The sequence below is a fragment of the Trematomus bernacchii genome, unplaced genomic scaffold, assembly GCF_902827165.1.
Source record: "Trematomus bernacchii unplaced genomic scaffold, fTreBer1.1, whole genome shotgun sequence".
NCBI lineage: Eukaryota > Metazoa > Chordata > Actinopteri > Perciformes > Nototheniidae > Trematomus > Trematomus bernacchii.
This window is the reverse complement of record NW_022987720.1, coordinates 5158800-5183898: the sequence shown is the minus strand read 5'-3', so window position 1 is coordinate 5183898 and position 25099 is coordinate 5158800. Positions and strand designations below refer to the sequence as shown.

The following is a 25099-nucleotide window of genomic DNA, read 5'->3' as shown; positions in this document are numbered from 1 at the left end:
TAATAAACTATGAATGTTTTATATCCATGTAACGGGAAGAAACTCAGCTAACTGATCTTTTTAATTTTTTTTCTCCAAAAAAACCCCACAATGCTAACACTCAGCCTCTGAATTAGCCACGAGCGAAATAATGTAACCTATCACTGCACCTAAACTCACTCATAACTCCCTTATTACTTATCCTAGATGCACAGCCAACCCCTCGATTAGCATCTCCTGGAGACACAGAATCGTTTGGTGCCCACCTCAACACTCAGTGATAAACATTTGCGACGCTATAAACGAAAACGTACATCAAAACATGTGGTGCTAGGTAGCTAGAAACGCTAACATGGCTTACCTTGGTCAAAACTGGTCTTCAATGGCATTAAAACGATGCTGCAGTTAATCCATAGGTTAATCCAATGTGTCGGTGTCCTCTTTGAAATGATTTCTGATAATCCATAAGCAATAAAACTGCTTTTTCGTTTCCAAATGTCAGAGCGAGAGATCGCTTCACTCTGGTGCAAACCTGCATGCGGGAAGCCCCCACCGTTTGTTTTCACAACGAGTGTGTGTGGGGGCCTCCCCCTTCGATTATATTGGCTCTAACGGTCAGAAAGAGGTGTCAACCATCCAAATCAACCAAGGGGGGCCAGAGATATGGAAAAAAAACATTTTCACCCAAATCACCTCAGAGGTGGAGTGGTTTTGGCTAAACCTCTCTAAAAAGGTCAAATGTCACTTGTTTTGCATCAATCTTGATACAGGGTACTTATTATATGTTGTACTTTGGATTCCTAAAGCTTTTAGTCCCATCATCCAAGGGTAGTTTTCACTAAGTAAAAAATAATTTTTGGACGGACACTATAATTTACAGTTTTTTACTATGTAAAATCTGAATTTTCTTTAAAATAAAAAACATCTGTATTGATTCTGACACTTCTACATCCAACTCACAGATGTAAACTTGCTTTGATAAAAGAAATTATTCATATAACCCTTTTAGAAGTTAAGTTGTAGTCATTTGTTTTGGGCATGTCATTTTCGAGCCTGAAACATGAAAAATAGGCTTGGTGCTTAACAGGTTAACTGTCTACAGTCACTGTACTCGCATGTGATTGGAAGTCTACAGTCGTACTGTCCAATGGAGTGTTTGGAGTGGGCGGTCTGTCCGATATTCAAATCTAATCTCCATCGAGCTTAGAGAAACAGCGATCGATTAACAATTAGCAATTTGTAGCAATACATACATATACTACACGTTGATACCTATACTTTACATAATAATATCAAGTATAAGTATAAACATATCAACAGTAAAAAATAGGTATTATTTGTGACATATGTCTTCTCTACTGTTGATGTGTTTATACTGCACGTTTATACTTATAGCCTATATTATTTGCTGTTTATTTTATTCAAATGATATTGTGTCAATACTTTATTCCACCGTTTTAATGCCTGACACAGTGCTAACATAAGAATTTCCCAATTTGGGATAGTTAAAGTATCTATCTATCTGGTATAAAGCAATGTTAGGGTATCAATTACCTCTTGTAAACTAACATTTTTTGGTATACAAGTTATGTATGTTGTTTTTGTCTATGCTGTCAGGCATTACAGTGAGAAGCAGAGATGGCGACACCACTTCTCCGCATCCTGAATCCCCAAGCTCCAGGGGATCGACAACAGGCTGTTGCGGTGCCATCAAAAGAGGCCCGTTTGTATGGGGAAAAGCGAAAGGCTTTTCCCACACCTCCGGTGGAGCTGCTCAGCAAGGCCATGGCCAAAGCAGAGAAGCTCCTTCGAGCCAAAGGTACCCCTAGGCCCTCACGCCAGCAGTGCCTGGGAAAGCTGGTCTTGCCATTTGCCAGTATGTGAATGCACCGTTTCACTGGCTAGTGGCAAATGACGTGGGCTACATAACGTTGTAAGTATATTATATTTAATACAATTGTTTGCTAAGCGTTTAAATACCATTTTGTTGTCACGCTTAAAATGAATATATATAAGTTGTGTTTATGCCTATTATAAAAGTTTAGTATTCATCTTTACAAAGTTCCTTTTCTCCTCATCACAATTGCAGTGCTCTTATGATGAAGACACTAAAATGTATGTTTATTATTGCAGTCTGCTTGATAAGCACAAACTAGAAGTGGAAGACCCACACCGGAAGGGAGATGTGGGGAGCCGGTGGGTTAAAGACTTTCTCACAGAATACGGAGAGAGCTTCCCATAAGTCTCCTGTCTCCTCGAGGCCAATGTGGACAGGTGGATCTACGGCCAAAAGGGGTTTGAGAACAGCACCTTTCAGGAGATGTGGGAACTCTATGGCCAGTACCAATCCCAAAAGGACAGCCCTGAGAAAGTCAGTGGTGTCCAGAGGGAAAGGATAGGGAAAGCATACAGGTCTGTGAGCAAGTGGTTGCGCACACCAGTGACCCAAATTACCAACGTGCAGTTGAAGAGGTTCCGTAAATACATCATGGACAAGGAACAAGTAAGTGTTTAATTGATTATTCCTGTGTTATCACACAGGAAGAGTTGAAAATCATGGTCACATCATACTGTCATATCAATATCAGCACTCCTGCTAAATGTGCTGTTTTATTTTGGTAATTAAAAACTGGCATCAAATTATCATTACATTGAGGTTAGTGAAAACAAATGTAGACGCGCACGCTGGACTCATCCTCGTGGCCAGGGGATGATGCTGAACTGGTAGCTGTGAGCCAGGCTGTGAAAGAAGGCAAGTGAGACACAGTTAATATATGAAGGAAAACATGTTCAAAAATAATAATCCTAATTCAAATGTGCTTTGTTTGGTACATTTTTAGATATGATCAAGAAAAGGCCCAAAGCAACTGCTTACCGACCTGGAGGCACTGCTGTCGGGCCCGAAGCTGCTGCTCTCCTTCCTGATGTCTGTCCAGCCTGAAACTGCTGGCCTGCTGCTACTGCCGCCGCCGCCCGGCCTGCTGCAAAAAAGCATACATCTGGGCATAAAACCTCTGCTGGCCATCCCAAAGAAACAGAGGTCACTCGGCCTGAAGATGTTGCTACTGCTGCTGTCCAGCCTGCTCCTACTGTCTGGCCTGCTACTGCTGCTGTGAAGGCAAAGAAGCCAACATCGAGGCACAAAACCTCTGCTGGCCATCCAAAAACCCCGGAAGTCACTCCTGTGCAGCCTGCGGCCCCTGCTGACCCAGATATGTCCACTTCGACATCCACGGCTTGTGACCTTCCGATGGCATCTCACCCGAGTGACGCAGAAGTAAAGATAGTTGTTCTAGTGGAAAGTTGCTTAATTACTTCATTGAATAATGTTATACCATAAATTCTTACCCTATAAGTCTCTAATGTATTCCATGTTTTGCGTGTTACAGGTGGATCTAGAGGGCTGGGTGCGTTTGTGGGAGAACGCTGGTGGCATCCCATCTGCCGACATATCCTGGCTCAAAGAGGACACAGAGAGAGGGCTGTTTACCCCCGTTCAGACGTACAAGGACATCAGAGGTCAGATCAAGAGGCGACGAGTGATGAAGTCTGACCGGATGTGGTTTTATCCCCCGGAACCTCCTGGCTTTGTCGGGGGTGGTCTGCCTACTCCGCAATTGTTCTTCAGGAGCCGGGTCTTTGTGTGGCGCCCTGTCGGCGTTTGGAGGTACTCGATCAAGTGTCCGCGGGGAGAGAACTGTGTCGGCAGTGGAAGAAATGTGCACCTCTCAAAGTCTGGCTACCACTCCAAGTTATCAATTCTCTGACATTACTATACAGTTGAAAATGTGTTTCTATGTATGAAATGGGCACTGAACGTTTTATGCTGGCCTTCCTTTTGATTTCCATGTGTATTTTATAGGTACGTCTCATCTGCGATGTGTCCTGTTGGTACACAGTCATCACAGAAGTCCTGTCCTGCGGACCCTGTACCAAGGCAGCCAGGAGCAAAGAGGGTGTTTCAGTGGGCCGGTGGCTTGCGTGGGATAACGCCATCTTGTCCCAGCTCAGCGAGGCTCACCAAGCCATCTTTCCTGCCGTGCTTACCACCATGTGTGTATTTCACATTCTATACCAAACTATACTATAACATGCTATAATGTGTGCATTTACAAAATGTTTTCACTCAAATCAACCTTACCATATCAATTGTGACTCTACTTACAGGCGTGGCGTAGACAGGAATGTGGTGCGCCTTTTCAGGGACAGGACCGAAGGGAACACTATGGAGAAGGTGTGGCGGCAGGTACAGGAGAACCATGTTGAGGAGTACCTCCAGCGCAAGAACCTGTATTTTCCATGTCATTTCCTTAACAGGAGGATGCCTGCAGTCAAAACCCTCTTCCCGGCTACCCAAACTTGGAGAGGTTCTGCTCACTGCTGGTGGACATTGGGCTCGTAGAGGACAAGCTGTCCCTCGTCACAGAGCAGAGGAACGCGATCCTGGCTGCCTGGACTAAAGTGGAGGACCACGACAAACGGCAGCAGCAGTTCAACGAGCTATACAGGACGCACTGGGGCAACACCCTGTACTGCCGCACTAAGCGCCACAACCTGGTTGATGCTGCCGTCATACAGCGTGTGAAGATGGGCATTCGCTATGCACCGGCACAGCAAGACATTAGCGCGCAGAACAATAGGCTAATGTACACGCTGGTCAAACTGCTGTGGCTGAAGTCGCCGCAGGGTTCGCGCACGAGCCCCGAGAAGACCACCGTCTTAAAGGCGTACGAGAGGATCCAGCACCGGCTTTTGGTGGACGACCCGATCCTTAGCAAAGCTGGCTTCCCTCTGCCAAAAATAAACATTAAGACGGTGCGGGACTTTATCCGAGCTCAAGAGCGCCTCCTCAACCTGCGTGCCACAAATCAGCCGGCGATGCTATCAAAAACCACTTCGGTTTCCTCTGCCGACTTGCCTCCAGCCCCACCAGCCAGCAGTCCTCCCTCCACCAGACTACCCCCTGATGCAGTACGTGCCGACACCCAGCACGACAGGGACCAAATTGTTGAAGGGAAGGAGGGACATGATCCTGCCTCCGTCATCACTGCCGCCACCTGTGTCACGGCCGGTAAGACCGACCCCAGCCCCCAGACCTTTGCCCTCCCCCTCTCCATCCGCAGCAGCAACCTGGGCGATTGCTGGCCCCTCCACGAGGCCCATCGTGCCTGCTGGATGTCCCATACTGCCTGCCACCAGCACCGTCGCCAGACCACCCGTGCCCTCCCTTTTCCCTGGCCCCATCCTGCCGCCTGCCAGTCAGCCAAGCCCAGCCATTGCTGGCCCCTCCTGTCTGGGTGTGTCCGTCCCCCTGACAATGCCTACAGAGTGCATTCCCTCATCCTGGGCGAGGTCCACACTTTACAAGCGTAAGGCGGCAGACGAGCCCTCGGGAGTAGGACACAAAGTGCCCCGGGTTCAAAAGCTGCCCACGTGCACATGCTGTGGCCAACCCACCCAGGGGCATAAAAAGTACAGGCGTAAAGTCTTCTGCCCAGTCAAAATGATGTCTTCTTCAAAGGGTCTGGAGAAGAACACTGTCTACAGCAGCTACCAACATTTTGCAGCTGTTGACGCGTTGGAGCAATGACCTGTTGCTATGTAAATATTGTAAATAGTCATTTCAATGTTTTTCAACTTGCTGTGTTATCATTTTGATTTTTCATGTTGACTTTTATATTCATTATGTATATTGTAAATACTTTTACGTTACGCTTTTATCCAAAGCAACTTACATACTCAATACTGTGGGGTGAAGTGTCTTGCCCAGGGACACAACGACATGCTGACGGCAGTGGGGTTTGAACCTGTGCTCCCCTGATCCCAACACCAAAGCACTGTGCCACAGCCTCCCTGTGCGAATGGTACATCTGATTTGTATCCACTTGAGCTTTTTTACCTGTGTTTATGTTGTTGCTGTTGCCATCCTTAATACTGAATCAATGAAGGTGAATGTTTGCTCAGAAAAAGTCCCAAAGAATCCAACTGGGTTCAATAGCTGGAGCTCCTGTCGCAGTTCCATCGTGCGATACAGCCTCTGAATTAGCCACGAGCGAAATAATGTAACCTATCACTGCACCTAAACTCACTCATAACTCCCTTATTACTTATCCTAGATGCACAGCCAACCCCTCGATTAGCATCTCCTGGAGACACAGAATCGTTTGGTGCCCACCTCAACACTCAGTGATAAACATTTGCGACGCTATAAACGAAAACGTACATCAAAACATGTGGTGCTAGGTAGCTAGAAACGCTAACATGGCTTACCTTGGTCAAAACTGGTCTTCAATGGCATTAAAACGATGCTGCAGTTAATCCATAGGTTAATCCAATGTGTCGGTGTCCTCTTTGAAATGATTTCTGATAATCCATAAGCAATAAAACTGCTTTTTCGTTTCCAAATGTCAGAGCGAGAGATCGTTTCACTCTGGTGCAAACCTGCATGCGGGAAGCCCCCACCGTTTGTTTTCACAACGAGTGTGTGTGGGGGCCTCCCCCTTCGATTATATTGGCTCTAACGGTCAGAAAGAGGTGTCAACCATCCAAATCAACCAAGGGGGGCCAGAGATATGGAAAAAAAAACATTTTCACCCAAATCACCTCAGAGGTGGAGTGGTTTTGGCTAAACCTCTCTAAAAAGGTCAAATGTCACTTGTTTTGCATCAATCTTGATACAGGGTACTTATTATATGTTGTACTTTGGATTCCTAAAGCTTTTAGTCTACTAACCCATCATCCAAGGGTAGTTTTCACTATAAGTAAAAAATAATTTTTGGACGGACACTATAATTTACAGTTTTTTACTATGTAAAATCTGAATTTTCTTTAAAATAAAAAACATCTGTATTGATTCTGACACTTCTACATCCAACTCACAGATGTAAACTTGCTTTGATAAAAGAAATTATTCATATAACCCTTTTAGAAGTTAAGTTGTAGTCATTTGTTTTGGGCATGTCATTTTCGAGCCTGAAACATGAAAAACAGGCTTGGTGCTTAACAGGTTAACTGTCTACAGTCACTGTACTCGCATGTGATTGGAAGTCTACAGTCGTACTGTCCAATGGAGTGTTTGGAGTGGGCGGTCTGTCCGATATTCAAATCTAATCTCCATCGAGCTTAGAGAAACAGCGATCGATTAACAATTAGCAATTTGTAGCAATACATACATATACTACACGTTGATACCTATACTTTACATAATAATATCAAGTATAAGTATAAACATATCAACAGTAAAAAATAGGTATTATTTGTGACATATGTCTTCTCTACTGTTGATGTGTTTATACTTGTAGCCTATATTATTTGCTGTTTATTTTATTCAAATGATATTGTGTCAATACTTTATTCCACTGTTTTAATGCCTGACACAGTGCTAACATAAGAATTTCCCAATTTGGGATAGTTAAAGTATCTATCTATCTGGTATAAAGCAATGTTAGGGTATCAATTACCTCTTGTAAACTAACATTTTTTGGTATACAAGTTATGTATGTTGTTTTTGTCTATGCTGTCAGGCATTACAGTGAGAAGCAGAGATGGCGACACCACTTCTCCGCATCCTGAATCCCCAAGCTCCAGGGGATCGACAACAGGCTGTTGCGGTGCCATCAAAAGAGGCCCGTTTGTATGGGGAAAAGCGAAAGGCTTTTCCCACACCTCCGGTGGAGCTGCTCAGCAAGGCCATGGCCAAAGCAGAGAAGCTCCTTCGAGCCAAAGGTACCCCTAGGCCCTCACGCCAGCAGTGCCTGGGAAAGCTGGTCTTGCCATTTGCCAGTATGTGAATGCACCGTTTCACTGGCTAGTGGCAAATGACGTGGGCTACATAACGTTGTAAGTATATTATATTTAATACAATTGTTTGCTAAGCGTTTAAATACCATTTTGTTGTCACGCTTAAAATGAATATATATAAGTTGTGTTTATGCCTATTATAAAAGTTTCGTATTCATCTTTACAAAGTTCCTTTTCTCCTCATCACAATTGCAGTGCTCTTATGATGAAGACACTAAAATGTATGTTTATTATTGCAGTCTGCTTGATAAGCACAAACTAGAAGTGGAAGACCCACACCGGAAGGGAGATGTGGGGTGCCGGTGGGTTAAAGACTTTCTCACAGAATACGGAGAGAGCTTCCCATAAGTCTCCTGTCTCCTCGAGGCCAATGTGGACAGGTGGATCTACGGCCAAAAGGGGTTTGAGAACAGCACCTTTCAGGAGATGTGGGAACTCTATGGCCAGTACCAATCCCAAAAGGACAGCCCTGAGAAAGTCAGTGGTGTCCAGAGGGAAAGGATAGGGAAAGCATACAGGTCTGTGAGCAAGTGGTTGCGCACACCAGTGACCCAAATTACCAACGTGCAGTTGAAGAGGTTCCGTAAATACATCATGGACAAGGAACAAGTAAGTGTTTAATTGATTATTCCTGTGTTATCACACAGGAAGAGTTGAAAATCATGGTCACATCATACTGTCATATCAATATCAGCACTCCTGCTAAATGTGCTGTTTTATTTTGGTAATTAAAAACTGGCATCAAATTATCATTACATTACATTTGTTTTCACTAACCTCAGACGAGCACGCTGGACTCATCCTCGTGGCCAGGGGACGATGCTGAACTGGTAGCTGTGAGCCAGGCTGTGGAAGAAGGCAAGTGAGACACAGTTAATATATGAAGGAAAACATGTTCAAAAACAATAATCCTAATTCAAATGTGCTTTGTTTGGTAAATGTTTTAGATATGATCAAGAAAAGGCCCAAAGCAACTGCTTACGGACCTGGAGGCACTGCTGTCGGGCCCGAAGCTGCTGCTCTCCTTCCTGATGTCTGTCCAGCCTGAAACTGCTGCCCGGCCTGCTGCTACTGCCGCCGCCGCCCGGCCTGCTGCAAAAAAGCATGCATCTGGGCATAAAACCTCTGCTGGCCATCCCAAAGAAACAGAGGTCACTCGGCCTGAAGATGTTGCTACTGCTGCTGTCCAGCCTGCTCCTACTGTCCGGCCTGCTACTGCTGCTGTGAAGGCAAAGAAGCCAACATCGAGGCACAAAACCTCTGCTGGCCATCCAAAAACCCCGGAAGTCACTCCTGTGCAGCCTGCGGCCCCTGCTGACCCAAATATGTCCACTTCGACATCCACGGCTTGTGACCTTCCGATGGCATCTCACCCGAGTGACGCAGAAGTAAAGATAGTTGTACTAGTGGAAAATTGCTTAATTACTTAATTGAATAATGTTATACCATAAATTCTTACCCTATAAGTCTCTAATGTATTCCATGTTTTGCGTGTTACAGGTGGATCTAGAGGGCTGGGTGTGTTTGTGGGAGAACGCTGGTGGCATCCCATCTGCCGACATATCCTGGCTCAAAGAGGACACAGAGAGAGGGCTGTTTACCCCCGTTCACACGTACAAGGACATCAGAGGTCAGATCAAGAGGCGACGAGTGATGAAGTCTGACCGGATGTGGTTTTATCCCCCGGAACCTCCTGGCTTTGTCGGGGGTGGTCTGCCTATTCCGCAATTGTTCTTCAGGAGCCGGGTCTTTGTGTGGCGCCCCGTTGGAGTGTGGAGGTACTCGCTCAAGTGTCCGCAGGGAGATAACTGTGTCGGCAGTGGGAAAAATGTGCACCTCTCAAAGTCTGGCTACCACTCCAAGGTATCAATTCTCTCTGACATTACTATACCGTTGAAAATGTGTTTCTATGTATGAAATGGGTACTGAACGTTTTATGCTGGCCTTCATTTTGATTTCCCTGTGTATTTTATAGGTACGTCTCATCTGTGATGTGTCCGGCTGGTACACAGTGATCACAGAGGTGCTGTCCTGCGGACCCTGTACAAAGGCAGCCAGGATCAAAGAGGGTGTTTCAGTGGGCCGGTGGCTTGCGTGGGATAACGCCATCCTATCCCAGCTCAGCCAGGCTCACCAAGCCATCTTTCCTGCCATCCTTACCACCATGTGTGTTTATTTCACATTCTATACTTTAACATGCTATAATGTGTGTGCATTTCAAAAAAATGTGAAAGTTGTCACATATCAATTGTGACTCTACTTACAGGCGTGGCGTAGACTGGAATGTCGTGCGCCTTCTGAGGGACAGGACTGAAGGGAACACTATGGAGAAGGTGTGGCGGCATTGTACAGGAGAATCACGTCGAGGAGTACCTCCATCACAAGGACCTGTACACCACACTCCTCGTGACCATAGCTGCACCCGGAGGGATCGTCTCTGCAATGAGGCAGACATTACAGGCTCCACCTGCCCAAAAACAGCTCCCCACAGCGCGGCTCTTGCGCCATGTCTTCCTGCTGGCAGAGGCGAACAATGTGCAGGATTACCGGAGCCAGATCCTCTCCACTTTTGGCACGGTGATGAAAATGGATTCCACCAAGAAAGTATGTAAATCAAAACATAATTCTTTACTGTATGATGCAAATCACATAAAATTATCACACAAATGATGATGTTACATATAATTACAATCTACCACATTGTGCTTCCTTTAAATAATAATAATAATAATTCATTTATTTTAAATACATTTCAGGTGGTGAAGAAGCTGTCTGGGCAGTGACGTGGCTCAGCCGAGTGGCTTACCAGCATCGGCAACGAGTACTCCCAGATTGTTTCTTTTGTGCTGACTTGTGAGGAGTCTGCACAGAAGCTGCAACCCATGTGCCGTGGAGTCATGGAAAGGTTCCGGCTGGCCAATCAACCGGTCCCTCAGGGCCCTACATCTGCCGAGACAATGTTCCAGGAGTGGTTCGACGGTGGTATGGTTGTGCGTCTGGACATCTTTCACTGGATTCACCGGTTTGACGCAGCCGTACGCACAGACTCGCACAGCAAATACGCCGTGTTCAACCGCACCGATCTCGAGCTGCTGATCAAGGCCGTCAGAGCCAAGGACCCGGACACATTCAGGTCCGTGTCGGAACAGGATGTCGTCCGCCTGTACGTCACCAGGGATCAGCTGCAACATCACGTGCGGAGGGTCACACTCGGAGCTCAGGAAACGTTCCTGCTCATCCACCTGGCCATCGAGGAGCTGAAGGGCCCGGCTGGGCTGGACCAGAGTGGAGTGAGCCTCTTTAAAACACCTGGTATGATCTCATACAAAAACATTATTGCAGCTTCAATACAGATGATGTAGCATATAAAGTGAGAATAACAAACTGTATGTATATGTGCCTTTTACAGGAGCCATTGATGAGATGTGGGTAGGGCAGCAGAGACACCTTGAGTGCATCCAGGATCAACCAGGCATGAACATGTATAGGGTGGCCCGTACCACAACTATCAACGGTGTGGACCTGCCCTACTACAAAAGTCTAGGTGGAAGCAACAGCCTGGAGGGATTCCACAAGTCTCTGCCTCACATGATCCCAGGTACACAAGTGTAGTCGCTTTAATTAATAATAACAATAATATACACGTCTAATAATAAAAAGCAATAAAAGTACAATTCCAAAAGCGTAGGAGCAGGAAAGCAGTTAGAATTAAAAGCAAATGAATCCTCTTCAAATAGAACATGTAAAATAGGAGAACAGTAATCATTTCAATTGGCCTATGCATACATATATGGTACGCTTCAAAATTGTTCTACGTGTTATTCCAGGTTGCAGATAAGCATTTCCCAAGCTCGGTAATAACCAAAATATCTAAGCTGATCTGTAGATGTCACACGTTGCCTGCCCATCTCTTTCTTTTTTGTTGCATCTAATGATGGATTTGGTGTAAACAATAACACACTAACATTTACACAACAATAAAAGCTTTCCGTTACTCTGCTGCCCTCCTCTTCTCAGGTCCCCATTGTGCAGCACGGCCATATCAGGTTTACCTGATAAGTGGCATCGCACGGTGGAACTGCAACAGAAGCTCTGACGCAGTGTTTGGTGGCAAGGGACGGCGTCACAGGACCTACTCGGCGCCTCTCATCCACCGCCTCAACACCCGCTGTCAGCAGCTGTTTGGAGAGACTGTGGAGGAGAATCTCCGGGCCCCCGCTGAGGTGGATTCCCACGAGCTGCTGGGGTTGGAGTACCTTTTCAGCCAGAGCACTGGTGAATCTGAATCTGGCCCATTTTCACTGGAGGACATCATCCACGATGGCCCCGGTCCAGACGAGGAGGTGGTTCAGCCCGGGCAGCCCACTCCAGATCCCGAGGCAGACGAGGCGTACCAGAGCGACGGGGAGTCGCATTGCGAGGGAGACAATGTGCTGGATGCCATCCTGCCCCACATCACACTCGTCACAGACGAAACCTCCACTGTCAACCCGCCCGCTTTTGTAAGTTACTTGGTGTCTTCTAGAATGAAATTAAAATGCACTGTATCAGTGGTCAATGTATCCATTTCAACTTACCACATTTTCCATGTCATTTCTTTAACAGGAAGATGCCTGCAGTCAGACATCACTGCCACCTGTGTCACTGCCACGGCCACCAACCCCAGCCCCCAGACCTTTGCCCTCCCCCTCTCCATCCACAGCAACCCGGGCGATTCCTGGCCCCTCCACAAGGCCCATCGTGCCTGCCATTGCTGGACGTCCCATACTGCCTGCCACCAGTACCATCGCTAGACCTGTGCCCTCCCTTTTCCCAGGCCCCATCCTGCCTGCCAGTCAGCCAACCCCAGCCATTGCTGGCCCCTCCTCAATGCCCTTACTGCCTGCCATTCAGGCAACCCCGTCTGTTGATGTGTCTGTCCCCCCTACTCTCGAATGCATTCCCTCATCCTGGGCAAGGTCCACGCTATACAAGCGCAAGGGGATGGACGAGCCCTCGGGAGTAGGAGCCAAAGTGTCCCGGGTTCAAAAGCTGCCGTCGTGCACGTGCTGTGGCCAACCCACCCAGGGGCACAAAAAGTACAGGCGCTAAGTCTTCTGCCCTGTGAAGATGATGTCTCCGTCAAAGGGTCTGGAAAAGAACACAGTGTACAGCAGTTACCAAGATTTCACATCTGTTGTTGACGCGTTGGAGCAATGACAATATTGTGAATAGTCATTTTAATGTTTTTCAACTTGCTGTGTTATCATTTTTATTTTTCATGTTGAGTTTTATATTTTATGTATATTGTAAATAGTTTTCATTCATATGTACGTCATTAATGTAAATAGTTGTATGTACATTACATGTTACTTGTTAGATGCTTTTATCCAAAGCGACTTAGTATCAATACTGTGGGGTGAAGTGTCTTGCCCAGGGACACAACGACATGCTGACTGCAGTGGGGTTTGAACCTGTGCTCCCCTGATCCAAACACCAACACACTGCGCCACAGCCTTCCTGTACATAATTGTACATCTGATTTGTATCCACTTCAGCTTTTTTACCTGTGTTTACTTTAGTTTATGTTGTTGCTGTTGCCATCCTTTATACTGAATCAATGAAGGTGAATGTTTGCTCAGGAAAAAGTCCCAAAGAATCCAACTGGGTTCAATAGCTGGATCATTCCTGTTCTTCTTCTGCAGTTGAGTGAGATCTCGTTGTTGTTGACTTGTATAACAATAAATGTTAGTTTACAAGAAGTAATTGATACCCTAACATTTGATTCATACTAGCTGATAACAAATAAATCCTGGGATATACAAAAGTGAATGTGTTCCATGCATCTGATTTGTATCCACTTCAGCTTTTTTACCTGTGTTTACCTTACTTTATGTTGTTGCTGTTGCCATCATTTATACTGAATCAATTAAATATTTTGCCAGAAAGGTAAAACTTTAGGAATACAGAGCAGTTCTTATCATGCCATAACCATAGCCGTGGAGGCAGTGCTAACTCAAATATAATATTGGTGACAAAATACACATGGAGCAATCAGTGCAATTGTTATATTCTAATTTCTCTATTATAGGCGTTAATTACCTATTTATTCATGAGTAATGGGTTGTTTTTGGGTGCAAAATAGAAGATCAAGGGGCATAAGTAGGACTACAGTATCTCTATAATTTTAGGTTAATATAATTAACATGCCAATGTTAAGGCCGGGTCAAAAGAGACACGGGGAATACAGTGCAGAATTTGAAAGGTATGTATGTATTGATTAAATAAATAACAATGGATCTTGACAAGTTTTACCGCAATGGGTATAACAAATAGAATCTAAACATTAATAGGGTAATAATACATTAATAGAGATTTCACTGAGCGTCAAGTTTTCAACTATCACTAGCGTTAACTACTGGTTACCTGACAACGTTGTACTGTCTAATTTACCGGCAATTAAAGAGTGAACACAAGCAGTAATTAAATGGTTAACACTAGATTAAACAGATAATGACAAAGTGTACCTTAAACTGTAGTGGGTAACATCAAAGCATATAAAACATTGTTTATGGAGGTTTCATTGAGCGATGCTGACAATTAACTAGCGGCAACCAGCAGTAATATGGCCTGGTCCGTACGGCCATTGCCAAGGTTTAAAAAGTTATAAATAACACGAAAGATGTTTAATAAAATAATTGTTGCCGAAGTATGTGGCGGGTAAAGTAAGAACATATACAAAAATATACTTTAATGAAGACAGATAAAAACAAGAAACCTCATATCATCCCAAATTTGTGCTAGCAATAAACCAGCAAGTCAACGATGACTAGTCAGTGTAAAAAAGTCACTTGACAACAAGGGATACTGTTATGCAGTATTAAAAGACAAATTGCACAGTATAAACAAAGTGTGAATATAAAGTGCTTATTTTCTCTCGTAATTACTGCACGCTAACACAGTCTCTGGCTGCTGTTTGTCTACGCTCGATGGGAATTTGCATGCTGACATGTGATTGGTTGTCTACAGTCGGGTCTCCAGATATCCATGTGATTGGAAGTCTACAGTCGTAGCCTACTGTCCAATAGAGTTTGGAGTTACGTGTCCGACTGTAGACCTTTGTCAAATCAGAAAGCTTAACTTTCCACAGTCACTGTGGACTCCAGATTTCCATGTGATTGGAAGTCTACAGTCGCACTGTCCAATGGAGTAACGTGTCCGACTGTAGACATTTGTCAAATCAGAATGCTTAACTTTCTACAGTCCCCGTAGACAATGCACTATCAAGGTCTGATGAAATTCCCCAAATCTGGCAGCGAGGCAAGAAGTAGGCTACTTGGGCTAGCGGAGCTGCATCTTGTCACTAATTGATGCAACTCACAGGTTATAGCTAAATGTTTGGATTATATTTATGTGAATGGTTATTTTGAATAGTTTAATGCTACGATCCACGTTTGAGTTACAGTTTATGGGACTGTTTGTTGAATCAAGATGTATTGTTTTCTACAAGGCATGTTGCATACAGCATAGGCTACTTGTGACTGTTTATTTTTTATAAGAATTTTTTTGTTTATGCCTCTTTATTTGATTTTAGTTCATGTTCTATTCTATATTAATATCTTCATGATAAAGTCTGCATTTAAAAAACAAAAAAGTCTAACTATCTGATGTTTTCAATAGCTTCCATATGATGTGACTGAAATAATCCAAATTAAAGCAGATTCATTTGATGTAACAGTACATGGAAGGTATGGGAACAAATTGAAACTTCCCAATGAGTCACTGCTGAATTTCTAATAAGTCATATGAAATGGAAGGTGGACTAAAAATCCGGGGTAGTAATTCAATGCTGTATTGATGTGGGTCACATGACATGAAAGCTATTGAAACTGAAATGATCTTTAATTAAAATGTTTGAAAAACGTTCTTATTATTTTCACTGATATGGGCAAGTGAGCTCAGAAATATTGAAAATAAGGTTGGTTAAGTCCCGCTTATATTCTTGACTCTTGATCAAAGAAATACATATTACATTTCTAAGGGTCATCAAAATAAATGAATGATGTTTGACATTTCAGAATGCTAACATGTGTTTTTTAATCAGAAAAGAAATGCATTCTTTACAAAGCCAACACTGTAAAGCATTTTTACTTCACATTATTGTAACAAAAAAGAGCAATTGCTCCATTTCCGTCTGCAGTTAAAACATTGCAAACCATGTTCATTTAGAGACAAACTGTTTTACAGCCCCAAGTCCAAGAAGCTAGACTGCTTTGAAAGGTTGAGTGTTATTGCTGCTTGAAAGGGAATGAATTTTGGTCCATTAACTCGCCGACTCTCTCCTGCAGGGTCTTCACCACCTCTTCTAGGATGAACAAGTGTGTGTCGTCAAGGTCCTTGAGGATGAACTTCTTTCCCAGGGCCATTTTTTCATCCAGGAACAGGAGGAATTGTTTCATGGCAGGATCACTGGTCCGGCGAGCAGGATGGGAGCAAGGGGAAGATTTTGTAAGTCAATATACCCTTTACAAATGTCAAAAAATAACCTGCAGACATGGTTTCATTTTTGTGTAGATCAGAATTACTTTGTCAAGATGCAAATGTCTCTGGACAATTTTACTTACCATTCAACAAGGACACCTTTGTGTACGTTGACCATGTTGACAGGTGCAGAGGAATAAGCAGTCGATGCTAAATAAAACGCTCGAAACCTGCAACACAAACATATTTTAATTTGCGACCGTAAACAAGAGAGGCTAACGAGAGTAATGGGTAAACTCAAGACAGTTTGTCAGTCAAGAAATATGAACGAACAATATAAAAAAAGGTGTCATGTCCAGGTCTGACTTGTCAAATGAAAATAGTAACTTTAACATAAGATGACGTTAATTTAGAGGGGGGAAAGGTTAGGTAACGTTGGTGCCTCAAACACAAATGCTAACGTTAGCTTTAGGTTTTAACCTGGTTAGTTTGTTAGCCTTTTTAGTCCCGCAACAAATATTAAGCTGAACAAACTATCGTTAAACCTTAAGATACATAGTAATATTTAAGCAAAGGAGTTGAAAAGGACGAGGGACTCAAACCAACCTGAGAGCTGTGTCTGTTGTCTATGCTAATGTCTCATAGCATTGTAGATGTACGGTCTGCACCGAGGGACAATCTTCTGCGATGTAAAAAACGCGAAGGCGGAATAAATGGTAATATATAGTATCGCAAGTTAATTCAAGTGATGAAAGGAATATTGCGATTTTATTTTAAATTCTAAAACTACAATATACAAATATTCCACTTAAAGTAAAAGTACTGCATTCAAATGTTTAAGTCACCTTAAATTAGTATTGTCTAAGATCTAATAACAGTAAAAGTTCTACTTAAAACTAAAATGAATTTGATTTAATAATAAATCAAAGCCCATATCACCATAAAGCAGTCGTGCCTAGTGACTCACAACTTTTCCCTTAGTAGTTGAAAGATAGAAGAATAGACAAAGTCCAACATGATACATTTATTCATAGTCAGCATTGCTTGTGGCAATTTGGACAACAAACACATGGAGATTTAAAACCAATAGTCTGATTAGTCCTGTACAAATGAATAAAGCAACCTGAAATTATAACAACAGGTCCATTTGAGGTAAAGTTCAGGAAGGAACATGTTTTGGCCAACAATATGACACGCATACTTGAACTACAATTTAAAAAATAGAATCTAATACCACTCGTCAAAAATACTGAGGAGCGGCAAAGACAAGTCAGTGCATCTTAATGTACATTTTGAATGACCATAATGTGCCATATGTCAAACTGGTAAGTAAAAGTGCCATAAAAATAAAATATATTATACATTTGAATGATCTGAAATTCGTAAATATGATCTTTCAAAAATGTCAATGATTTTTAAAATACTCTCTATTTGAGAGAGACCAATCTAAAAGGATGACTAGAAAAACTAAATAGCACCCAATATTTCACAACTGACTACTCTTTACAATTTGATGTGTAAGTTATAATTAATTTGACTATTTATACTATGATCACATTAGTGGTTGTTTATGTAAATGTACAACAAGGAAAGGCAGTTATGTTTCCATTTGGTTTAGAGGGGATGGTTGTCTGGCTCTACCCCATTTCAAGTAAAACGTTTATCGGTGTGTTTATGTTCATATATTTTAGTCAGTGGCTGATGTAGCTCTGCAGAGCTTCCAGGATGAACTGGAGGCTGCGCTTGTACAGAAATGAGTCCTTCTTCTCTGGCTTGCAGATGTTGAGATGATCTACGTCCACCTCGATGAGCTCCCCGATGCCGAGATCTGAAACCAAACCAGAGCCGGATCAAGGTATGTGCTAAAATAACAATATTACATTCTTATTGTTTTCAAGATCTATGCATTCATATTTAGGCTATATCATTTGTGACAGGATCGCACTACAAAATCTCATTGTATATTTTGTGTATAATGACAATAAAGGCCTTCTATTCTATTCTACATCAAAACTACATTTCCCATGTTCATTAATGTTACATACTTGCTGACTGTGTTGGCACCACTAGGATCTTGATCATTGGACCGATGTTGGTTGGCAGCGTCTCTGCAAAGCTCAGCACCTTAAATTCCTTTTCTTTTGCCATATCCAGGAAGTTCTCATTCAGATTGCGCAGTGCTGGTGAGTCTTGAAAACACATAGAAAATGAAAATAATTATTTAAACATTTCTATGAAACATTTACAGTCTTGTACCTCAGAATGTATTTGTTTAACTTACCTTTACAAAGTTCTCTGACTTCTACAGAGGGAAAGAGGAGATATCTGACATTGACCGAGTACTCTGCCATAAAGGTGCCGTGGTGAGGAACACTATAGAACATAATGCCCTTGGTGTTGTTTAACAGTGCCTGCATTTCTGGGTCCTCAGCCGCATCCAGCAGCATTTTCTTCACAAGCAATCCTATTGGATGAGAGGATACAGACAGACAGTAAGCACAACCTTTAAATCAGCCAATTGCAAGGTGTGTGAAATATTAAAATCCACTTACTATTGCATACATTTATCATGTTTTTTAAAAATCTTTACAAGTAAACACTTATACATTTGTTGTCATGTGTATTTTGAAAATGATTACTTTTCTTTTAAATAAATAGACTGAGACAATGTTTGGATAACACAAGGCAGATCTAATTCTCCAAATAGTATAATACTCAATATTAATGTAGCCTAATCTTTATCTGCTACTGTGCAGAGATTTGATTTACACAGACTGACTAGACCTGCAATACAAAGAAGCTGCACAGCATTCGAATGTTCTTATAGAATTCAAATTCCAATGTTTATAATAAAGCTTCAAACTATTCAGTACAGCCCTAGTTTGAGCTATTTGTGCCAAATTCTGACATGTTTGTGGAAGGAAAGTTCTGACAGACTACCTCCCATACTGTGGGCTACCCAGACCACAGGTCTCTCTCCGACTCCAGCCAGCTTTAACTTCTTTAGCAGCTCTCGACTTCTGTAGGCCAAGGACTCTCTGGAAAAGTTAATGAATTGCACAATGAATACTGGAGAATTCAGGATAATAAAACATTTGATTTCAATTAAAAAAAACTTAAATATACGTAATGTTGGATGACTTTTGCAAAAATATTAAAGTCATTATTATTGATAAGTAAGTTTCACAGCCCCTAATATGTTATGGAAACATGAAGAAACTACATATTCCTCACCTCTGATTCTCAACAGGACACTTGGCCATCCAGTCACTGAGGTGACTGTCATACTCCACTGATAGCACTCTCAGATTGGGACAGTCAGCAGCCAACCATGACTGTCAATAAAAAAGGACAAAACAAAGATTTGGGTGATGATTCATTTTCTCAAGATGAAGTTAAATCTTCATTAGACCTCACATTGAATTGAGCAAACACTACTAAGTCTCCCCAATCGCAACAAAGGTCAATCCATGGTTGTAACAAAGATGTATTTTTTTAAATCGTAGGAGGGAGAACCTGGAAAGAGGCTTAATAGCCGCATTCACACCGGAGTACTTTTCACCGTACTTTTCGCGTTTAGTTCTGTTAGTACCCCTTATGTCGCGTTCACACCAAAAAGAGCACTTAATCTCGGGAACTTTTACCCCCATTTTTAGTGCCTGCTGAGAGATGGTACTTTCCTGGGGGAAAAAAGTGCCCCAGTTCCGATTGGCTGGGCGAATTGCAAACCATGCCCCGTACAACTCTGAAATGTTTTGTAGAGCCGCCTTTTTATTATCCTGGCATTCGCCCAGTGCACAAACGCAGAGAGACTAACTTATGGCAACACAAAATAAAACATGGGAGCGGTGGAGATGAGGAGGAGTCGGCGTTCTGGCGATTTACTCGGAAGGCTTCAGTAGAAGCTGCTGGGAGTCCCAGCAGCTTCTACTGAAGCCAGTCCCCAACTCCGGGGACTTCCGGCCGGGGACTTCGGGTGGCAGTATACGCCGTGAAGTTGTTTGCGGCCTGCCAGTAAACCCAAAGCAGAAGAAGACGAAGTGACGTCAGCGGCTCATTTGCGTAATCTTCCCTCAGGGAAAAGTACTCCGGTGTGAACGCGATCTGTACTAAATGCCCTGGGGTAATAAGTGCCGGGGTAATAAGTGCCGGGGCACTGAGTGCCGGCACTAAATACGGCAAAGTACTTGGTGTGAACGCGCCTATAGTTGATCCATATGTGGATTTTTCACCTTCGGCCAGCACTCGGTGTAGTCATCCTTGCTTTCTGTCTCTTCCTCTAACCCATTACGGTCCTTTTGCCTCCAAGTCTTAAAAGCTGCCCCGAGAATCCCATGGATGAAGAGCACGTCAGCTTTGATTGGCTGGCTGGAAATGAACACATTGTTAGAGACAACTGTTGGTTTAAATATTAAATCAAATGAAACGTATACTTTATAAACAATTATGTGGCAATAGAAATAAGTGTTTACCTACTTGTCACGTGTTTGAGGGTGGAGGATATAGACGCCGTCTTGGTATTTCTCTTTCACCGTCTCCCTATCCAGGTTGGCGAGAGCGCGAGCTGCATGAGACGCCTGCATGACATGAGGAGACTGCATCATCTCAGCCAGCACAGATATCCAGCCTGAGGTAGTGATACAAGTAAGGAAGAAAAAAAGAAAATATTGGATTTATTTCTATACAGAAGACATACAAGTCTTAACAATACGTATATTGTAAAGCAATTTGATACATGTTGAATGATGATCCTAGTGATAACATATTATGTAATCCATAGATGAAATAGGAACATTTCCTCCAAAGATCATCCTATAATAATCAGATGAGTGTCCGACTTACCAGACTGGGAAATGGCCTGGTAAGCACTTTCATTGAGCGCCAAATTTCCTATGATTCGAGCAATGTTCCTCTGGATCTTCAGGGAGTCTTTACGAAGCTGATAAACCCTCTGGAGGAGCTGCAGACCCCCGTTGGAAACTATGTGTTCACAGTGGCTCTCTACCTGCAGGCAGGATGCGTTTCAGTAAGTTCCGGACATTTTGTTATGATTAGTATGTATTATAACAAATGTATTGGCTTTAAAAACCACAAGCTGCCATCTAATTCCATTACATTTAAAAGAAGAAATATATCTCTATGGTCAATATATCTAAACCCTCTGCATCTGAAAATAAACCAATGTCAGTATATAAATAGCACTGCAAGTAAGAGGAAAAAATATATGATTCAGTTCAACCCACCTGGCCAACAAGATGTGCTATTGAATGCACTTCTGTGTTGCGTTTAACTGATTGTTACTATGATCAGTTCCATTAAAGGAACCAGAAAACTTCCACCAAGACTAGATCAAATGGTTTAAATGTAATGGCCATCAATACCTTTGAGTGCTGTACCAGTGCCTGTAGGCAAAAGGATTCCACCTTCTCAGAGGGAACGGAGGTGAGGCTCTGTGCGTAAGGCAGTCCATTCCCTCCAAAACACCACAGACCGCCCTGCAACGTAGGAGAGCAAGTATTAGAAAGAGGCTGGGAAAATAATATGTAGCCTTTTTGGACAAACAATTTATTTTCCTGCCAGTTTGAGTTCTAGATAAGTCTGAAAAAGGCAGTATATAGAGTGCATGTGAGAGTTAAAATTTCCATCACAATTACCCGTTGTGCTGCCAGGGACTGGGTGCTCTCTCTGAGGGCCAGGGATGTGAAGTACTGAACACATTTATCCACCTCAGACTGAGGCAGAGACGCCAGCAGCTGTCTCAGTCCATCCTCTGCCGACAAATTCTGTGAAGAAGTCCATACACCATAGTTTTCATCTTATATTACTGTAAAGTTTCAATTTTTTCTAACTACATCTTACTTTAGTCTTTTCTTAAACAATATTGCAGTCAGTCAGTTAATGTCCATTCAAGTCAGTGTCATTGTTGTGTCTTAGTCATGAAAAAAAAAAGGTAATTGACAAACATATTGTGTCATAGTTTTAATTAATGAAATGAACAATGTCCGTATTACAGATATTGAAGGATTCTAAACTTTAGATTATTTATCAGAGCTACTTACGTTCTCCAGTTCAGGCAGTGCAGGTGAACGCAGGAAGAATCGAAGGTCTACCTTAGGGGTCCGGGCCAGACCCACTGCTGTCCGCTGGTCTATAATCTGGGCTGCTGTCTGGTACTGGTAGTCTGCGTTTTGAATAACAGTTCACTTCACTTGTTGTATACACGGTAAACCTGGAGTGATATGCAACAGTTTTAGAGTATTTTACCCTGCCAGTGGTGATTCTCTGCCAGCTCCTGAACAGCCTGCACTCTGATGGCTTTATTGGGTGACATTGTCCTCTTCAGTAAGGCCCATAATGCCACCTCATGGGGGTCTGCATCTACATGGCTGAAGTGCTCTAAGATATACAGATAGAGAGCACAGTGACAGGTTCAACATTTACACAACAAAAGGCACTACTCATATTTCTAAAGGCACGGTGAAATTGAACTCTGACTGTATCTACTATGACCAACTACCAGTATATACTGTACCACTGCTAGGATGTTACAAACCTTGTGGAGTCAAACCTTGTGTCATCAACGTGGCCGCTTTTTCTTTTTAAAAAGTCAAAAGTTAATTTATGATATGTCTTACTGGAAAAGAAGGTCACATGTTTCAAAAATCTAAAAACGGATGTGCATTTATGATTCAAAGTCATAAGTGAGAGGTAATATAAAGTCAGTAAAACAACCATTCATGTATGTTACAGCTGATTGCACAATATGCATGGACTGTGAGACATTCAAAACAGGATGTTCATGTCCAAGGCAGGTGTTTCCTTTAGTCTTAACGTCAACACTCCACATAAAAATGAGAGTACAACTGTAGTTTCATGAGAATAAATATTTGGTTTCCACTTGGAGTTACATCTGCTTTACAATCTTAGAAATGTTTTGGGAAGTACTTTGGTCTTAAACTTTTGCACTTTAAATAAAATGTCAGGTGATCTGGATCAGTATAACAACTTTTCATTTCTTACCGTCTAGTGAATGCAGCAAAACCCTCGAGGATAATTCCAGAAACCGCCTTGCTGCTTTGTGAAGTTCCCTCCTTGCTTTGTGTGTGAGCCCTGAACACAGTGTAAAAAATGACTACATGACCTAGAACATCTAAATTGTATTTCTATCAAAACAGAAAGGAATAAAGATTGCTAGTTGGTATCTGAGTATTGGTTTGTAGGTGATTGTTTTCACCAAATGAGAGAACCTTGACCAGTGGCAGTGAGATCAGTTAACACCCGAATATTTAGGAAGGAAAGATTATATGAAGGGGAAGGAAGGAAACACCGGAAGTAATGATAACAGACGTCACTGAACACCTGGACATGGCAAACTCAGTAGGACTTTGTGCTGAGGCAAGACATAAATAAAGCCACTCAGCATATCAAAAAATCTAATCCAAACCAAAATGGTCAAATTATTATTTGCAGTTTTATAAGGCGTTTAAAAAAAAAAGGGACATCATTTCCAGTTTAGCCATAAAGTCTGGGTGGATGATTTTCAGTACCTGCAGTAAGGTTGTCCCTCTCATCTGAAGGAGTGGCTCTCAGATAGATGTAAGACTTGTACTTTTCCTGAAGAATTGCACTAGTATCAATGGTCACAGCCTTGTCCAAGGCCACCACTTCATAAGTGATAAAAAGACAGCCCCTGTAGAAAGTTAATGGATAAGCTGTGGTTGAAAGTTCTTTTCACACAAGTTTGCAATTGATTACAAAGATTGAAACATGTTTGCAAATATTGTAACTTACCCAGAGACAACTGCAGCAGTTACTTTAGCAACCTTTCCTATATGTCAGCAAAAAATGAAGAAGATTAACCTTCATTGATATACATTAGATACATGTTTCAAACTGTACTCACAAACGCATACAGGTTAAATCCATGTATTAAGAGTAGTTAGATATGTGAGTTTGCTAACAATAATCGGTATACACGTATGAGAATTGTGTGCCATCATAACTTACTTAAATCTTTCCACAGAGGCACTTTCCTTACTCCAGGCGACCCAGCTGTGCTCAGTCTCCGACAGCGGATCAAACGGAGAGCAGCTGCAGACATCCTCCGCCTGCATGTCACCAAGTATGTTGGGGATAAATGAATAAAACCGTAGGAATATCAGGCAAGAAACGAATACAGCTGTGCATAGCACGGTCATGCGTGACACCTAATAATGCCAAGTGGTAAATGTAACGCCAATCAAATCTGTCACAAGTTCTCTAGCTAACGTTAGCTAACATAGCTGCAGTTTAGAAGCACCTCCTCAGCTGTCAGTCAGTCTCAGCTCATCTTCCAGCTGTATGTTACCCTAAAGTTAAACTAAGATATGAGACACTCGTTGGCATAAACAAGTTAACTGTTACAACGACTCAAGCTAAATGAATAGTTAGCTAACACTAACCTGCACTAAGAACTAGCTTCAAAGCTAACGTTTCCCTCTAATAGCTTCCGCGCCAGCTAACTGAGCTACCCAGCTGGGGGGTTAGTTAACCGGTTCGTGCGGGGTTTATTTTCCTTGTTGATATGTGACATTACCTTATTTATCGACTGCTGTCAATGACCTATCGTGATGTTCTCTGCAGCGCCCGGTGTTCATAAACACAACGGAAAGTTGTCTCACAAATAATACGTCATCCACAGCAACTAACCCTAACGCGATCAGGTACAACGAAAATAAGTGTTTATTGTAACATTTAACACTAAACGTTTGCAGTGCAGTGAGTGTTCATTTGTGTTTTTGACAAAACAACAATACTTTACTGGTTTGTGCATCGAAATGCAGTAACAGTGCCATTTAAGTGCTACTTAAGCAAGAAAAAC

The 25099-nt window shown here is 42.6% G+C and overlaps 5 protein-coding genes across 8 annotated transcripts in view; 3 read left to right on the top strand and 2 right to left on the bottom strand.

Moving 5' to 3' along the window:
• The window catches only part of LOC117493208, a 28098-nt gene extending 23813 nt beyond the window's left edge, over positions 1-4285 (top strand). The window contains exons 4-7 of one of the 3 annotated variants that reach the window (XM_034143663.1): positions 2972-3256; positions 3369-3730; positions 3842-4032; positions 4147-4285. In XM_034143663.1, the coding sequence (XP_033999554.1) occupies positions 3194-3256; positions 3369-3730; positions 3842-4032; positions 4147-4157 (627 nt within the window). In that variant the 5' untranslated portion in view covers positions 2972-3193 and the 3' untranslated portion in view covers positions 4158-4285. Of the gene's footprint in view, positions 1-2833; positions 3257-3368; positions 3731-3841; positions 4033-4146 lie in introns of those variants that run through there. The other 2 variants (XM_034143664.1, XM_034143662.1) reach the window with 2 other exon arrangements.
• Positions 4286-5530: 1245 nt separating this feature from the next.
• Positions 5531-10636, top strand: LOC117493206. 2 transcript variants are annotated; one of them, XM_034143661.1, is made up of 9 exons: positions 5531-5580; positions 7503-7818; positions 8019-8388; positions 8562-8637; positions 8727-9167; positions 9280-9642; positions 9755-9945; positions 10046-10383; positions 10536-10636. In XM_034143661.1, exons 5-9 carry the CDS (start codon positions 8811-8813, stop codon positions 10634-10636), a joined length of 1350 nt encoding a protein of 449 aa, XP_033999552.1. In that variant the 5' UTR covers positions 5531-5580; positions 7503-7818; positions 8019-8388; positions 8562-8637; positions 8727-8810. The 2 variants fall into 2 exon arrangements, with proteins under 2 accessions (XP_033999552.1, XP_033999551.1); XM_034143660.1 differs by lacking the exon at positions 5531-5580 and adding an exon at positions 5747-5843.
• On the top strand, positions 10574-13611 carry LOC117493205. Its single transcript, XM_034143659.1, has 4 exons — positions 10574-11091; positions 11189-11377; positions 11797-12281; positions 12385-13611. The coding sequence occupies exons 1-4, from the start codon at positions 10662-10664 to the stop codon at positions 12868-12870; spliced, it is 1590 nt and encodes a 529-aa protein (XP_033999550.1). The 5' UTR covers positions 10574-10661; the 3' UTR covers positions 12871-13611.
• Positions 13612-15830: 2219 nt separating this feature from the next.
• gtf2h5 (general transcription factor IIH, polypeptide 5) lies at positions 15831-16469 on the bottom strand. Its single transcript, XM_034143695.1, has 2 exons — positions 16383-16469; positions 15831-16227 (listed from the first exon to the last, which is right to left on the bottom strand). The coding sequence occupies exons 1-2, from the start codon at positions 16415-16417 to the stop codon at positions 16047-16049; spliced, it is 216 nt and encodes a 71-aa protein (XP_033999586.1). The 5' UTR covers positions 16418-16469; the 3' UTR covers positions 15831-16046.
• serac1 (serine active site containing 1) lies at positions 16191-24896 on the bottom strand. Its single transcript, XM_034143694.1, has 19 exons — positions 24815-24896; positions 24247-24347; positions 24031-24067; positions 23787-23929; positions 23260-23349; positions 22504-22635; positions 22299-22420; positions 21894-22022; positions 21621-21734; positions 21082-21244; positions 20716-20866; positions 20472-20607; positions 19474-19574; positions 19180-19277; positions 18521-18703; positions 18285-18428; positions 16846-18067; positions 16383-16469; positions 16191-16227 (listed from the first exon to the last, which is right to left on the bottom strand). The coding sequence occupies exons 2-17, from the start codon at positions 24338-24340 to the stop codon at positions 17931-17933; spliced, it is 1974 nt and encodes a 657-aa protein (XP_033999585.1). The 5' UTR covers positions 24341-24347; positions 24815-24896; the 3' UTR covers positions 16191-16227; positions 16383-16469; positions 16846-17930.
• Between the last annotated feature and the right edge of the window lie 203 nt (positions 24897-25099).